At 41.1% G+C, this 17,696-nt stretch overlaps 1 protein-coding gene across 1 annotated transcript in view; it reads right to left on the reverse strand.

The window, feature by feature from the left end:
- Positions 1 to 17,696, reverse strand: part of rapgef2b (Rap guanine nucleotide exchange factor 2b) — a 552,839-nt gene that overhangs the window by 167,935 nt on the left and 367,208 nt on the right. Inside the window, exon 7 of the mRNA XM_041188696.1 lies at positions 11,075 to 11,206. Coding sequence (XP_041044630.1) covers positions 11,075 to 11,206 — 132 coding nt within the window. The remainder of the gene's footprint in view (positions 1 to 11,074; positions 11,207 to 17,696) is intronic.

Below are 17,696 nucleotides of genomic sequence, written 5' to 3' on the forward strand. Positions count from 1 at the left end.
TTCTTGGGACTTTCTGCTGTTCTACTCCCCTGGATTTGGGGACTTTCTTCTTTAGCTTGGAGCCTGCTATCTAATTCTTTTCATGTCCTACCTGTCCCAGCACCTTCTTCCAATTGAACTCAAGCTGCTGTGTTTTTCTGTGTGCGTTGAGGGGTGGGGCCTGCCTCTCTGGGCCCCTTTAAGTTTTTTCTGTTGTGTTTGCTTAACGTCTCAGAGTCGTAAAACTCTCATTAGAAATGCAGGCACCTTTTAAAGTGAAACTAAAGCTCAACTTGACCTTTTCTTAACACTCAAATACAGAAATACAAATCAAACTTAAACTTTAAAGCTAAAACTCATTCTGAACACCCACAAATACAAATATAACTTTCTTAAGCTGTCTCTATCTCCTAACAGTACAAACCACACCCAACCAGCACATTCTTGCAAAACTCAAAACAGAGTGCCCAACATTTGCTATGTAATCCTCAATGTGCTAAGGATTACACTGACAACCAATTTAAGACTGTCAATTGGGCTCGCAATGTGGTGCATGTGTGTACTGGAAACTACATATATTAATACACAGGACCTTGTTCTTTGCAGACAGGAAGAACATGTACATACATTGCACCTATTTCAGTTAATCAAAATAAGTGATAGCCATTCACTGACTCATTCCTCAGGGCAATGCCTTGACGAATCAGGGTCAAGCTGCCTGCTTTAAATTTCAAACAATGCTTGGCAGTTAAATGTCAGTCACCATCAATGGTGCATTCGCCATGGCAATACCACTTGCCAACCAATCAGCACTCTCTTCACATACAGTATAAATTGTTTTTCCCCTTATATTGGTATTCTTGTGAGTGTCCTGATGAGTACATGATGAAAAGCTTAGACGTTTCTTTTTTCAGCAATATTCGAGTTCTGTACTACCAAACGACTATCGTTCACTATTTATTAACAACTTAAATAATGGGATAGAAAGCCACATCTACTGCCAATAGGTGACATTGTAAGTAGTGTAGAGGGATGCAATAAATTACAAAGAGATAATTTACATTTACCCAAGAGAGAGGCAGAGAATGAACCTGGTTGGAGAATGCACCAGGGACAGCGAGAGAGAGCGGGGCATGGGGCCTACATTTAGCCAAGGGAGCGGCAGAGATTGAACTTGATTGGAGAGCGCACTGGGGATAGCTGCTTCAGCTCTAAAACGCCAGGTTATAAAAAAAAGTGACATCACAGGAAAGCCATGAGTTTATTAACTGTCCATTAAGCAGCCAGAGTTTGGAGAGAGAACCCTTAATGCAGCAGAGCAAGCAAGCCAGGAGTTTACAGATAAAATCTAAAAGTACCCCACAGGTATCCCATAAGTTGACTGGTTGTTAAGTATGGGCCTTTCTGGACTCGACATGGCGGAAACGATTGGTGAGTGACAGGTGAGTTATTATATTATACCATTCTGTAGCAAACACTTTATACAGAGTCTAAGATATGTCAGCACAGCTCGGCCATGTGGAATGTGCAATCTAAGAAATGTGGGAAGTCATGCAGACACAAGTGCCCTCAATGACTACATTTCCAGGAAGTGTCATCAGTTTGAGAAACTTGAGCTCTAGACTGCAGAACTTGAGCAGAGGCTGGAGTTATTGTGGTGCATCTGCAAATCTGAGAATTACATGGACAGCTCATTTAAAAAGTGGTGATCACACCGCAGCTAAGAAGTACACAGGCAGAAAGTGAATAGGTGACCGCCAATGTATCTAAGAGAAACAGGCAGATAGTGCAGGAATCCCCTGAGGTGATCTCGCTCTCTAGCTGCTTTTCCATTTTAGATACTGGTGAGCGAGATGGTTCAGCTGTACAGGAGGAGGGAAAGAAGAGTGGAAGTGCTATAGTGGTAAGGGATTTCATAGTAAGGGGTGCACACAGGTGTTTCTGCAGCTGTAGATGTCATAGAGCAGCTGCAGGACATCCTTTTGGGGGAGGGTGAACGGAGGTCATGGTCCACATTGGGACCAATGACATGGATAGGAAATGGGATGAGGTCCTGAAAGCAGATTTTAGGGAGCTAGGAAGGAATTAAAAAGCTGGACCTCAAGAGCAGTAATCTCAGGATTACTCCCAGTGCCATGTGCCAGTGAGCAGTTCAATACGTGGCTGTAGAAATGGAGTAGCAGGGACGGCTTTAGATTTCTGAGGCATTGGGACCAGTTCAGGGGCAGGTGGGACCTATACAAAAAGGATGGGTTACACCTTAACATGACTGGGACTACCTTCCTCACAGGGAGGTTTGCTAGGGCTGTTGGGGAGGGTTTAAACTAGGGGGATGGGAACCAGAGGAGAAATTCAGAATGGAGAGGAGAAAAACTGGCAGTGGGAAGTAGAGAAGTATTAACTGATAAGGAGGATATATCAGAGAGTAGGATCATGGTAAATAGAATACTTGGAGAGCTTGAGAGAATTAGAGTAGAGAATATTAAGTCATTAAATGGTGTCAGAGTAAGGGGGAAAAGTAAAAAAGCCTAAATCAGGGTTAATGCTTATGCATGTGAATGTACAGAGTGCGGTTAATAAGATTGGTGAACTACAGGCACAGGTTGGCAAATGGAATGATGATATTATTGCTATCACAGAGCCCTGGCTAAAAGAAGGGCAGGACTGGGCGTTAAATATTCCTGGGTACAAAGTCTTTATGAGGGACAAAAAAGGAAGGAAAGAGTGCAGTGGGGGTAGAGGGAATGGCAGTATTGATTAAAGATGGCATTACAGTACTAGAGAGAGGATGTTCCAGGGGGCACAAAGGCAGAATCTCTCTGGCTAGAGGTAAATGAAAAAGGTGCAACAACATTGATTGGTCTAGTATATGGACCACCAACTAGTGGAAGGGATGTAGAGAAACAAATTGCAAAGAAATTACATAGACCTGCAAGCATTATAGAGTAGTTATAATGGGGGTCTTCAATTATCCAAATATAGACTGGGATAGGAATAGTGCAAATTGTCAAGAGAGGCGAGAGTTCCTGAAATGTGTTCAAGCTAATTTTCTGCAGCTGTATGTTTTGGTCCAACGAGAGGGCAGGGACTGTTGGACCTGGAAGAAAAACAGAAAACGCTGGAAAAACTCAGCAGGTCTGATAGCATCTGTGGAGAAACAGAGTTAACGTTTCAAGTCCTATATGACCCTTCCTCAGAGCTAAAGAGAAGTAGAAATGCTATTAACACATTCCGCTTTCTTACTGTTATGTCACTATTAGCACCTTCTTTAGCCCTTACCACTACCATTAACACTCCCTTTGTCTCCCATGACATCTTTGTCAACCTCTCCTTTGCCCCCACCTATCGCTGGCCTTCTATCCAGCTTCACCTGCTCCATCCCCCTTAAACAGTATAAATTTCACCACATTTCTGCTTCTCTTCAGCTCTGAAGAAGGGTCATATGGACTCAAAACATTAATTCTGCTTCGCTCTCCACACATGCTGTCAGACCTGAGTTTTTCTAGCATTTTCTGTTCTTATTTCAGATTTCCAGCATCTACTGTATTTCGTATTTAGCTTACTGTTGGACCTGGTTCTGGGGAATGAGTAGGCTCAAGTGGATCAAATATCAGAGAGCATTTAGGGGACAGCGACCATTGTATCATAAGGTTTAGGTTGGCCATGGAAAAGGAAAAGGTACAATCCAGAGCAGAGATAATTAATTGAGGGAAAACCAACTTCGGTGGGATGAGAATGCATTCGAGTCAAGTGAGTTGGAATCAAATGTTGGCAGAAAAGATGGTGGCTGAACAATGGGCCACCTCCAAAGAAACAGTTTGGAGGCAATGTCAAGACATATTCCCTTGAAGAGGAAAGGCAGGACAAATAAATCCTGAGTGCCCTGGATGATGAGAGAGTGGTGAATATGATGTACGACAGGTGTCAGGTAGAAAATACAATAAGAATCAGGCTGAATATAGAAGGACCAGAGGGGAAGTGAAAAAAACTAACAAGACAAGCAAGGAGAGAGCATGGAAAGAGGCTGGCAAATAACATAAAAGGAAATCCAAGATCTTCTGTAAGCATTTAAATATTAAAAAGGGTGGTAAAAAAAGAGTGGGGCCAATTAGGGATTTAAAAAAAGGGGACTTACACGTGGAAGCAGGAGAAATAATGGAGGCGCTGAACGAATACTTTGCATCTGTCTTTACAAAGGAAGAAGATGCTACCCAAGCTGAGGTGAGAGAGGAGGTAAGTGGTACACAAGAAGAATTTACAATAGAGGAGGCAGCGGTGTTAGAGCGGCTATCTTTATATAAAACAGATAAGGTACCAGGGCCAGATGAGATGCATCCAAAGGTACTGAGTGAAGTGACCGTGGAAATTGCAGAGGCACTAGTGATGATCTTCCAGTCTTCCTTAGACACAGAGGTGGTGCCAGAGGACTGGAGAATTGCAAATGTTACACGCTTGTTCAAAAAGGGTGCAAGGATAAAGCCAGCAACTACAGACGAGTCAGTTTGACTTTAGTGGCAGGGAAACTTTTGGAAACTATAATTTGGGACAAAATTAATAGTCACTTAGACAGATGCAGGATAATTAAGGAAAGCCAGCATGGGAAAATCATGCTTAACTAACTTGGAGATTTTTGAGGAGGTAACAAAGAAGTTGATAAGGGCAATGATGTTGACATGGTGTATATGGATTATCAAAAGGCATTTGATACAGTGCTACACAACAGACTTGTGAGCAAAATTGTAGGTCATGGAGCAAAAGGCACTTTGATAAGAAATTGGTAGAATAACAGGAAACAGAGTAGTGATAAATGGCTGTTTTACAAATTGGAGGAATGTTTGCAGTGGAGTTTCCCCAGGGGTCAGTATTGGGACCCTTGCTCTACCTGATATATATTAATAACCTAGACTGTGGTGTTTAGGGCATGGTTTCAAAATTTGCAGATGATACAAGGATTGAAAACATTGTCAACTGTGATGAGGGTAGTCTTGAACTTCAAAAAGGACATGTTAGTGGATTGGGCAGACATTTGCTGATGAGGTTCAATGCAGGGAAGTCTGAGGTGATTCATTTTGGTAGGAAGAATATGGAGACACTTAAAAAATAAAGGGAGAAACTCTAAAAGAGGTGTAAGAACAGGGGGACCTCAGTATATACGTATATAAGTCGTTGAAGATAGCAGGGCATGTTGAGAGAGCAGTTAATAAAGCATATAGTATCTTAGGTTTTATTAAAAGGGCCATTGATAACAAATGTAAGGAGGTCGTGTTGAATTTGTATAAGACACTAGTTAACCCTCATCTGAAGTACTGTGTCCGGTTCTGTGCGCCATGCTTCAGGAAGGACGTGAAGGCATTGGACAGAGTACAGAGAAGGTTCACAAGAATGATTCCAAGGATAAAGTACAGTAGCTATGAGGATAGACTGGAGGGGTTGGGACTGTTTTCCTTGGAGAAAAGAAGGTCGAGAGGATACTTGATAGTGGTATTCAAGATCCTGAGGGGTATGGACAGGGTAAATCGTGAGAAACTATTCCCAATCAAGAGAGTATCAAGAACTAGTGAGCACAGATTCAAAATAACTGGCAAAAGGAGTAAAAGTGACGAGAGGGAAAATATTTTCACCCAGAGGGTGGTTGGAGTCTGGAATGAACTCCGAGAAGATGGAGAAGGCAGGTTCGACCGAGGTATTCAAAAGCAAATTGGATTGCTATCTGAAGACAAACAATGTACAAGATTTATGGGGATAAGGCAGAGAAGTGGGACTAGATAGAATGCTCCTTCAGAGAGCCAGTGCAGACTCAATAGGCCAAATGGCTTCTTTCTGCAATGTAATGATTCTGAGATAAAATTAGTTTAAAGGTATGGACAAAACTGACAAATATATTTCAGTGTAAACAAGTGTGAGGTTATGCACTTTGGACCTAAAAAGCATAGAACAGGGTACTCCCTAAATGATGGAAAGCAAGAAACAATCAAAGTCCAAAGAGACTTTGGGATACAGGTACACAGGTCAATAAAACATCACGAACAGGTACATAAAATAATCAAAGAGGCTAATGGAACACTGGCCTTTATATCTAAAGAATTAGAAGTCATGTTGCAACCATATCTGCTTAGGTGACGCCTGGAGTACTGAGAGCAGTTCTGGGCACGACACCTTAGAAAGAATATAATAGCCTTGGAAGGAGAGCAGTGCAGATTTAACAGAATGGTACCTGGACTCTCAAGGATTAAATTACAAGGACAGATTACACAATTACATTTGTATTCCTTGGAATTTAGTTGGGTAAAGTGGTGACTTGATGGATGTTTTCATGATAATAAGGGAACAGATTCTGGTACTAATTTCCTAACAGCACTCTGGGTGTACCTTCACCACACAGACTGCAGCAGTTCAAGGACACTGCTCATCATCATCTTCTCAAGGGCAACTAGAAATAGACAATAAATGATGTCCTAGCCATCAACATTGCAATGATGAATAAAATAAAATATAATTCCTAATCTTAACCAGTATTTGTATTATTTGGGCTTGTAGAAAATTGAGAAGGTAATAAACTTATAACCCAATCAACTGTTTGGGCACTGCAACAAATCAATATGGCATCAAAGATAAAGTACCATATTTGGATAAGTAAAACAAATGTAAATACTGCTTATCACAGAATTACAAAATTTTAACTGCACAGGAGGAGGCCATTCTGCCCATCGTGTCTGCACCCGGCTCTCTAAATCAGCTTTATGACCTTGTGCCATTGCCTTGCCTTTTCCCTGTACTCTTGCACATCGTTTCTATTCAAATAATCATCCAATGCCCTCTTGATTGAACCTGCCGCCAGCACATTTCCAGGCAGTTCATTCCAGACCTGAACCACTGCGCGTGAAAAAGCTTTTTCTCATGTCACATTTGTTTCTTTTCCAAATCACTATAAATCTGTGCCCTCTCATCCTTGATCCTAATACAAGTGGGGACAGCTTCTCTCAACCTACTCTGTCCAGCCCCCTCATGATTTTGAACAACTCTATCAAATCTCCTCTTAGCCTTCTTCTCTCCAAGGAGAACAGTCCCAACCTCTCCAATATATCTTCATAACTGAAGTTTCTCATCCCTGGAACCATTCTTGTACACGTCTTCTGCACTCTCTCCAATGTGTTCACATCCTTCCTGTAATGTGGTGTTCAGAACAGTACACAATACTGAATATAGATTCAGCATAACTTCCTTGCTCTTGTACTCTATGCCACTATTAATAAAGCCCAGGATACTACATGCTTTGTTAACTGCTCTCTTCACTTGCCCTGCCACCATCAATGATCTATGCACATATACACACAGGTCTTTCTGCTCTTGCACCCTTTCAAAATTTCATCCCTTATTTTATACTGTCTCTCCATGTTCTTCCTACTAAAATGCATCACCTCACACTTCTCCACATTGAACTTCACCTGCCACCCAACTGCCCACTCCACCAGCTTGTCTATGTCCTCTTGAAGGTCTACACTGTCCTCCTCGCAGTTTATAACACTCTCAAGCTCTGTATCATCCGCAAACTTTGAAATTGTCCCCTGCACTCCAAGATCTAGATCATTAATATATATCAGGAAAAGCAAATATCCGAATACCGACTCCTGGGGCACTCCACTACAAGCCACCTTCCAGCCCGAAAAAATATCCACTGACCATTACTCTGTCCCGTTTGTTCCATGAGTAATAACTTTTCTCACAAGTCTGTTGTGTGGCACTGTATCAAATGCTTTTTGAAAGTCCATTTACATCACACCAACAGCATTACCATCATTGACCTTTTCTGCTACCTCTTCAAAAAGCAAGTTAGTTAAACATGATTTCCCCTTGAGAAGTCCATGCTGGCTCTTCCTTATCACCCCATATTTTTCCATGTGACTACTAATTCTATCCCAAACTGCTTCTCGAATCTTGAAGAATTACTGAAGTTAAATGATATAATGTTGTAAGTGTTATAATATTTTATCACTGTTCCTGGTTTCAGGCAAATACTTATATCTATGCTGTTGTTCAAACACTTGTGTTTAGGCAATCTTAACTTCATTCTATAATCCAGAAAATTCCAAAATCCAGAAAAGACGTGGTCCCAAGCATTCCGGACTGGAGAGGTTACAGTGCACTAACATACATTAAGAATCTTCTATGATGACACTTATAAATTAAATGGGTTTTTGTTTGCCAGTTTCAGCTGAAATTTTAAGATTTACACCTTTAAGATTCAAATCAAACAGATAAGTTTATTTTTCATCCAATATTTTTTAATTGTACATGTTGAAGACAGTAGTACGAAAACATAAGACAAAAATCAAATGTCAATTAAAAAACATAAGCTCCTTCAACAATCAACTGTAATCGGTAGTCTGCAATGACTGCAAGAACAAGTTCATAAAGGGGGAACTAGTGTCAGACATCATCCACAGCTCCCACTTGTCTATCTTTGTGAATGGTTGAAGTTTTCATCACGGACAAGTACTGAATATAAATAAGGGATGAAATGGTAAATAATAGGTAATAAATTTCAAAGTTTAAGAATGGGGCAGTAACTGGTGATAGAAAGGGAGTGGGCTGGAAACTATAAGTATAATTCATCCACATAAATGAACAATAGAACCTGTGACACACCTATACCAAATATAAGTATAGGTATAAGGCAAATCACCACTTCCGTTGCCCAAGTTTATGCAATGAACTTGCAGTTGGATGAGATTGTTATAATATTTCACAACATGGCAAACAGAATAAAAGATTTCCCTGGAGTGGGGAAATCAGCAAGGTGAAGGAGTACCTCACTAAGCATATGGTATAACTAAAACAAGCTGGAGTAATAGCAGATCAGAGAAATCCATACTCATGCAGTATATATGGAGCAGAGCTGTCATACTGTGAGTAGAGCATTTCCTGGATAACTGCTGGTACCTAGAAAGAACACTGTTGTTTCACACTGGTGTAGCTCTCCTGAAATTGGGTCTAAGCCACATTGCAACTGCATTGTAGCAAAGGCTCTGTATTGTACCTAACTCACAGTGTATCTGAATCAGTGTTAATTTCTCACACTGGAAGACAACAGAAAAAATTGCTAACAGCTTTCCTGTTTCTTGGAACCATCACTCTGGTAAAATATGGGCACACCTTAAGAGTCTCACCAAAAGAAGCTTAAGTATAAGTTGCTTGCCATCGACTTTGGTTGGTACAGACAAGGAAAAGAGTGAAAATAGGTTTGATATATATAGTTTTTTCTTCGTCAAGCAAAGGGAAATGCATTTTATCACAAATGTTAGATCATGGGATGATGCCAACTAAGAATACAAACCCTGGCATTCAAATAAACACAACCTTCAGTTATTTATTGCAGTAGTGCATTTGCAATTAGTCAGAAATACTGAGTAGATGATACTTCTCAGGACCCATCATAGATGTCAGCCTTCAGCCAATTTGATTCATTCCACCTGATACCAAAAAGGGTCTGAGCACAGTGGAAACAGCTCCATATTCTCCAGAGCTAGCTGCATCCCTAGCCAAGCTGTTCCAGTATAGCTACAACACTGGCATCTACACAATAATGTGGAGCAGGTATGGCTTGTCCGAAAAAGCAAGACAAATCCGATCTGGTCAATTACCACTCCATTTGTCTACCCTCAGCCATTGACATAAAGGCGTCATCAACAACGCTATCAACCTGTATCGACTCTCTGACAAACTGCTCCCTGCTGCACAGTTTGGGTTTTGCAAGAAGCATGTCTCCAAACCTCATTTTGATCTTGATCCCAATGTGGATCAAAGAACTGAATTCAATAGGCAAGGTGAGGCCAAGTCATCATTTGACTGTATAGGGAAATAATGACCCTAATAAAATTGAAGTCAATTGGAATAAGGGGGGAAACCTCCACTGGCAGGAGTCATATATAGCCAAAAGAAGATAGCTGTGGGTAATGGAGGCCCCGGGAAATTGCTGCAGGGGTTCCTCAAGGCATTCTCCTGGACCCAACCATCTTCAGCTACTTCAGTGACCTTTCTTCCACCATAAGGTCAGAAGTGAGGATGTTCAATGATGACTGCACAGAGTTCAATTCAATATTCAACTCCTCCAACAACGAAGCAGTCTGTGCCTGCATGCAGCAAGACCTGAACAGCATTCAGGTTAAGGCTGATAAGCAGCAAATAACAGTCACACCATGCAAGTGCCAGGTAATGACTATCTCCAGTAAGAGAGAATCTAACCATCTCTTCTTGCTATTCAACAGCATTACCATCGCTAAAACTCCTACCATCAAAACTTGGGGATTACCACTGACAGGAAACATAACTAGACAAGCTGCATAAACACTGACTAAAAGAGAAAGTCAGAGGATGGGAATTCTGCAGTGAGTAACACACCTCCAGACTCAAAATCTTGTCCACCATTTACAAGACACAAATCAGGAGTGTGATGGAATATTCCTCGCTGACCTGGATGAGTGCAGCTCAAACAAAATATAAGAAGCTGAAAATCATCCCGAAGACAAAGCAGCCAGCTTGATTGGCAACCAATCCACCACCTTAAACATTAATTCCCACCACAAGGACACTGGCTGCAGTGCATATCCAAAAGATGCACTGCAAACTTTCCAAACTTGTAGCTCTACCACCAAGAGAAATAAATCTATGGGAACATTACTGTTTGCAAGTTCCCCTCCAAGCCACACACCATTCTGGCTTCACTGGCTCTTCAACAAAATCCTAGCATTTCCTCCCTAACAGCACTGAGGATGTATCTATACCACATGGACTGCAGTGGTTTAAAAAGGCAGCTTACCGCCACCTTCTTAAGGGAAATTAAGGTTGGGCAATAAATGCTGGCATTGCTAATGATGCCTACATCCATTAATGAATAAAAGATCAGATTTAATAGTGTGGGTCTCAGTCAATTTTATCATTTCTTTTAGACCTATCCAAAGTCAAAAGTGACTCATCCCTACACAGGCACGTGGTTACATCGGTGCTGTTTCTTTAAGGCCTAAAAAGTGATAAGATTTATTAAATGTCCCTTTCTAAATCATTCATATTATGCATTTTCATTCAAAAAACCACTTACCTGGTAAAGGTCAGATAAGCTGCTGCTGCCAGAGTCACTGGTGATGCTACATCCTGAATGGCTGGAGGAAACGTGTGTGACCTGTGGATGGAGGTTATCTGTGAGATGTAATTTGGTGAAATCTGCAGGAAGCTGTACAAGGGGAAAGGATAAAGAAACATAAAAGTGAGAGACTGAAATTTATTCAAGTTCTGCATTTCTTCTATAACACTATTATGCAAATTGTACCAACATGACAGGCAACAAAATTCCACATTCAAATTTTACATATATTTAAAACTTTAAAAAGCACTTTGCTAAGAATTCAAATGGGTGATGCAAGTTTAAATATCCAAACACAACTGCAATTTTATTTCAGATATAAATTTAACATTCAAACATCATCACTATTTTTTGTTCTCACTTGAAACGGCTAAAACTAAATTCTCAAAATGAGAACAAGAATGCAATTGTGGAAACAACGACCAAATACACCATTAGTTAGTTATACCACAGTAAAATTTATCTATTATCTATCAAATCCATTTCCTTGAAAAATCAGCAAGGGCAGTCAGCAATGTCCAGGTCAAGTGAGAGAGCTGTCAGTCATTATGGCACAGGATGCAGCCATTTAGCCAATAAAGTCCATGCTGGCTCTATTCCCATAGCCCTGCAAGTTTGTTTGTTTCAAGTGCCTGCCCAATTTAATTTAGAAATCATTAAATCAGGCGGTTCTTCCACGAACCTTGTAGGCACACGCCTGTGTCCCCTAGTCTTATACCATCAGCTAATGTCTATCGATTTTCAAGTCAGGATGGCAAGTGGCTTGAAAACATATCGCTATTCCTTCACTGTCACTGGATCAAAATCCAGAACTCTCCCTAACAGCACTGTGGGTGTACCTACAACACAACACATGGGTTGCAGCAGTTCAAGGCAGCAGCTCACCAACACCTTCTCGAGGGCAATTAGGGCTGGGCAATAAATGGTGGCCTAGCCAGCGATGCCCACATCCCATAAATTAATTTTTTTTAAAATGGCACATGAGCTTTCACTGCAAGGGGACTGGAGTACAAGAATAAATATGGCATTCCAGTTCTGTCGAAGGGTCATGAGGACTCGAAACGTCAACTCTTTTCTTCTCCGCCGATGCTGCCAGACCTGCTGAGTTTTTCCAGGTAATTCTGTTTTTGTTATGGCATTCTACAATTGTACAGGGCTTTGAAGAGGCAACACCTGGAATACTGTGCGCAATTTTGGACTCCCTATGCAGGAAAGGATATACTTTTATTGGTGACCAGGTAGCAAAGGATCACTGGATTTGTCCCTTTGATTTTCAAATTACTTGCTGTACTTGCATGCTCACTTTTTTGTCTTCCTCGAACGAGTACACCCAAGTGTCTCTGAATATTAACATTTACAAGTTTCATGCCATTTAAAAAATACCTTGCTTTTCTATTTTTGCGACCAAAGTGGATAACGTCACATTTCCCCATATTGTACTCCATCTGCCATCTTTTTGCCCATTTACTTAACCTATCTATATATCTTTGCAGCCGCTTTGAGTTCTCCTCATAGCTTGCATTCCCATCCAGCTTTGTATCTTCAACAAACTTAAGATACATTACTCTCTGTGTCTTTATCCAAGTCATTAGTATCGATTGTAAATGGTTGGGGCCCAGCACTGATCCTTGTGGCACTCCATTAGTTACAACCTGCCAACTTGAAAATGCCCATTTATCCCTACTCTCTGCTTCCTGCTGGTTAACTAATCCTCTATCCATGCTTACGTATATTCTCCAATTCCATGTGCCCATTTCTTGAGTATTAACCTTTTATGTGGCATAACGTCAAATACCTTTTGGAAATCGAAACATCTACTGGTTCCTCTTTATCTACCTGACTAGTTATATCCTCAAAAAATGTGAACAAATTTGTCAAACAGGATTTCCCTTTCATAAAACCACATTGACTTGTTTTAATCATACTAACTTTTCTAAGTGCATTGTTAAGACTTCCTTAATTATAGATTCCAACACTTTCCCAACAGCTGATGTTAGGCTAACTGGCCTGTAGTTCCCTGTTTTCTCTCTCCCTCCTTTCTTGAATAGCGGTGTTACATTTGCTAACTTCCAATATGCTGGAACTGTTCCAGAATCTAGGTAATTTTGGAAAATCACAGCTAGTATATCCACTCTCTCTGCAGCAATCTCTTTTAGAACCAGAGGATGCAAGCTATCAAGTCCTGGGCATTTACTGGACTTTAGTCCAAGTTTCTCCAGTGCATTTTCTCTGCTGATATTAATTACCTTAATTTCATCATTCATATTAGACCCCTAGATTACCATCTGATTCTGGTATGTAACTTGTGTCTTCAACTGTGAAGACAGAAACAAAATATTTGTTCAATGTCTCTGCCATTTCCTCATTCCCCATAATAATTTCTCCTGTCTCTGCTTCTAAGGAACCAGTGTTTTACTTTATCTACTCTCTTTTTATGTAGTTATAATAGCTGTTAAAATCTGTTTTTTATGTTGCTGGCTACGTTACTCTCATATTCTCTTATTTCCCTTTTTAATCAACATTTTGGTGGCCCTCTGATTTTTAGAACACACCGGATCCTCATACTTACTACTATTCTTTGCATAAGAACATAACAAATAGGAACAGGAGTAGACCTTCCAGCCCCCTCAAGCCTGCTCCACCATTCAATAAGATCATGGCTGATCTTCTTGTGTTTCGATTTCCACATTCCCCTCTAAACCTGATAACCTTTGATTCCCTTGCCTAACAAGATTCTATCCACCTCTGCCTTAAAAATATTCAATGACCTTGCCTCCACCGCCTTCTGAGACAGAGAATTCCAAAGTCGCACAGAGAAAAAATTTCTCCTCATCTCTGTCTTAAAAAGGCGACCCCTCATTTTAAATCAGGGCCCCCTAGTTCTGGACTCACCCACAAAAGGAAACACCCTTTCAACATCCACCTTGTCAAGACCATTCAGGATCAAATCACCCTTCACTCTTCTAAACTCTAGTGAAAACAAGCCCAGTCTGTCCAACACTTCTCATAAAACGACCCACTTATTCCAGGTGTCAATCTAGTAAACCTCCTCTGAACCACCTATAATATATTTACATCCTTCCTTAAATAAGGAGATCAAAACTACACACAGTATGAGAGGTGTGGTCTTACCAATGCCCTGTATAAGTGAAGCATAACATCCTTACTTTTATGTCCAATCCCTCTCGTAATAAAGGATAGCATTCTATTAGCCTTCTTAATTACTTGCTCTACCTGCATACTAACTTCTGGTGACTCGTACTAGAACACCTAGATCCCTCTGCACATCAGAATTATGCAGCCATTCTCCATTCAAGTAATGCTCTTTTTACTTCTTCCTGCCAAAGTGAACAACTTCACATTTTCCCACATTAAACTCCATTTGCCAGATCTTTGCCCACTCACTCAGCTTATGCGTATCCATCTGCAAACTCATCATATGCTCTTCACAAAATACTTTCCTAATTATCTTTGTCTCATCTGCAAATTTAGCTACCATGGCTTCTCTCCCCTCATCCACATCATTGATGTAAATTGTAAAAGATTGAGGCCCCAGCACAGAACCCTGTGGGACTCCACTCGTCACATCCTGCAAATCAGAAAAATACCCATTTATGCATACTTTCTGCTTTCTGCGAGTCAGCCAATCTTCTATCCATGTTAATTTGTTACCCCCTACACCATGTGCTTTTATTTTTGTAATAACCTTTGATGTGACACCTTATCAATGCCTTCTGGAAAGCCAAGTACAGCACATCTACAGGCTCCGCTTTATTCATCACACATGTTACTCTGTCAAAAAAACTCCAATAAATTGGTTAAATATGATTTTCCTTCACAAAACCATGCTGACACTTCCCAATTGCCTTAAGCTCTTCTAAGTGCCCAGCTATAACCTCCTTAGTGATCGATTCTAATAATTTCCCCACAACAGATATTGAGCTAAGTGGCCTATAGTTTCCTGTTTTCTGCCTCCATCCCTTCTTGAATAGAGGGGTTAAAAATTGCTACGTTTCAGTTTGATGGAACATTTCCAGAATCTAGTGAAGTTTGGAAAATTATCAGTGCATCGACTACCTCATTAGCCACCTCTTTTAAGACCCTAGGATGTAATCCATCGGGACCCGGAGGCTTGCCAGCTCGTAGGTCCATCAATTTGCTCAGTACCATTTCGCTAGTGATTTCAATTTCACCAAGTTCCTCTCTCCCTTTCACCTCCTGATTTGCAGCTATTACTGGAATGTTCTTTGTATCCTCTAAAGTGAATACAGAAGCAAAATATTTGTTCATTACTTCAGCCATTTCCTTATTATTTACTATTAACTCTCCACTGTCACTCTCTAGAGGACCACTCACTTTACTTACTCTTCTCCTTTTTAAATACCTGTACAAACTCTTGTGATCCATTTTTACATTTCTAGCTAGCTTCCTCTCATACTCTAATTTCTTTCTCTTGATTAACCTTTTAGTCATTCTCTGCTGTCCTACCATTCATTTTTGCAGACTTGTATGCTTTTTCCTTAAGTTTGATGCTTTCCTTAGCTTCTTTAATTAACCATGAATGGTGGGTCCTCCCCTTAGAATGTACTTATTCTGGATACTCTGAAATATCCCCTTAAAGGTCTGTCACTGTTTCTCTATTAATCTATCCTCTCCAGCCTAGCTTCCCAGTTCACTTCAGCTAGCTCAGCTTCCCAGTTCACTTCAGCTAGCCCAGCTTTCATCCCCACATAGTTGCCCTTATGTAAATTTAAGATACTAGTCTTAGACCCGCTCTTTTCCCTTTCAAATCGGATATAAAATTCAATCATATTGTGGACACTGCTAACTAGCGGTATCTTTACTCTGAGGTCAGTAATTAATCCTGTCGCATTACACAATACCAAGTCCGATGTAACCTGCTCTCTGGTTGGTTCCAAAACATGCTGCTCTAAGAAACGATCTCAAAAGCATTCTAAGAACTTCTCATCCAGGCTACTACTGCCAATCTGATTTTTCCAGTTTACGTGTAGATTAAAATCACACATGATTATTGTCATCCCTTTATCACAAGCACATAATATTTTCTCTTGAATATTTTGGCTACTGTTAAGGGACAAGTCGACCACTCCCACTAATGACTCTTTTCCCCCGACTATTCCTCATCTTGACCCAAACTGATTCTACATCTGATCTCCTGAACCAAAGTCATCTCTAACTATTGCACCAATGCCCTCTTTGATTAAAAGTGCTACCCCTCCACCTTTACCTAGCTTCCTATTCTTCTTAAATGTCATGAATCCCTCAATATTAAGGACCTAATCTTTGTCGTCCTGCAGCCAGGTCTCTGTAATTGCTATCAGATCAAACTTAGTTACTTCAATGTGGGCCATCAATTCATTTACTTTGTTAAGAATGCCATGTGCATTCAGATAGAGAGCCTTCAGTTTTGTCTTTCTGTTACCTTTGTAACATCCAGTCTTGACTTTTGATGTATTCTTTAAGTTTTTTCTCTCTGACCCTTCCTGCCATTCTCTGACCCTCATTTCTCATATTACTATTTTGCTCTCGTCTTGGCTCTGCACCTTGAATTGCTAACTCTACCCAAACTTGATCCCTCACCCCTCTTGTTTAGCTGAAAGCTCTCTCTACTTCCCTAGTTTTGTGATTAGCAAGGACACTCGTCCCAGCACGGTTCAGGTGTAAACCATCCCAATGGTACAGCCTCCACTTTCCCCAGTACTGATGCCAGTAACCCACAAACCAGAACCCACTTCTCCCACATCAGTCTTTCAGCCACGCATTCATCTCTCTAATCTTATTTACCCTATGCCAATTTGCACATGGTTCAGGTAATAATCCGGAGATTATTACCTTTGCGGTTCTGCTTCTTAATTTGGTACCTAGCTCCTCATACTGACTTTGTGGTACGTCTTTCCTAGTTCAACCTATGTCATTGGTACCTATATGGACCACGACAACTGGATCCCCCCACTGCATGTTCCTCTCCAGCCCTGAGCAGATGTCCTGAACTCTGGCACTGGGCAGGCAACAGAGCCATCTGGACTCTCGCTCTTTGCTGTAGAGAACAGTGACAATCACTCTCACTATACTATCCCCAACACTCCTTTTTGCTCCCCCAGTTTGAGCAGTTTCCTGTACCACAGTGCCATGGCCAGTCAGCTCGTCCACCTTGCAGACCTCACTTTCATCCATCATCTCACGCCTTCTCCTCCCTCCCAGAAACATGATAGGGTCCCCCTTGTCCTCACTTATCATCCCACCAGCCTCCACATTCAAAGGATCATCCTCTGCCATTTCCGTCAAATCCAGCATGATGCCACCACCAAACACATCTTCCCTTCACCCCACCCCGGCGGCATTCTGTAGGGATCATTCCCTCCGGGACACCCTGGTCCACTCCTCTATCACCCCCTACTCCTCAACCCCCCCCCCATGGCACCTCCCCATGCCCATGCAAAAGATGCAACACCTGCCCCTTCGCTTCCTCTCTCCTCACCGTCCAAGGGCCTAAACACTCCCTTCAAGTGAAGCAGCATTTTACTTGCATTTCCCCTAATTTAGTCTACTGCATTCTTTG

The sequence above is a fragment of the Carcharodon carcharias genome, chromosome 1, assembly GCF_017639515.1.
Source record: "Carcharodon carcharias isolate sCarCar2 chromosome 1, sCarCar2.pri, whole genome shotgun sequence".
Lineage (NCBI taxonomy): Eukaryota > Metazoa > Chordata > Chondrichthyes > Lamniformes > Lamnidae > Carcharodon > Carcharodon carcharias.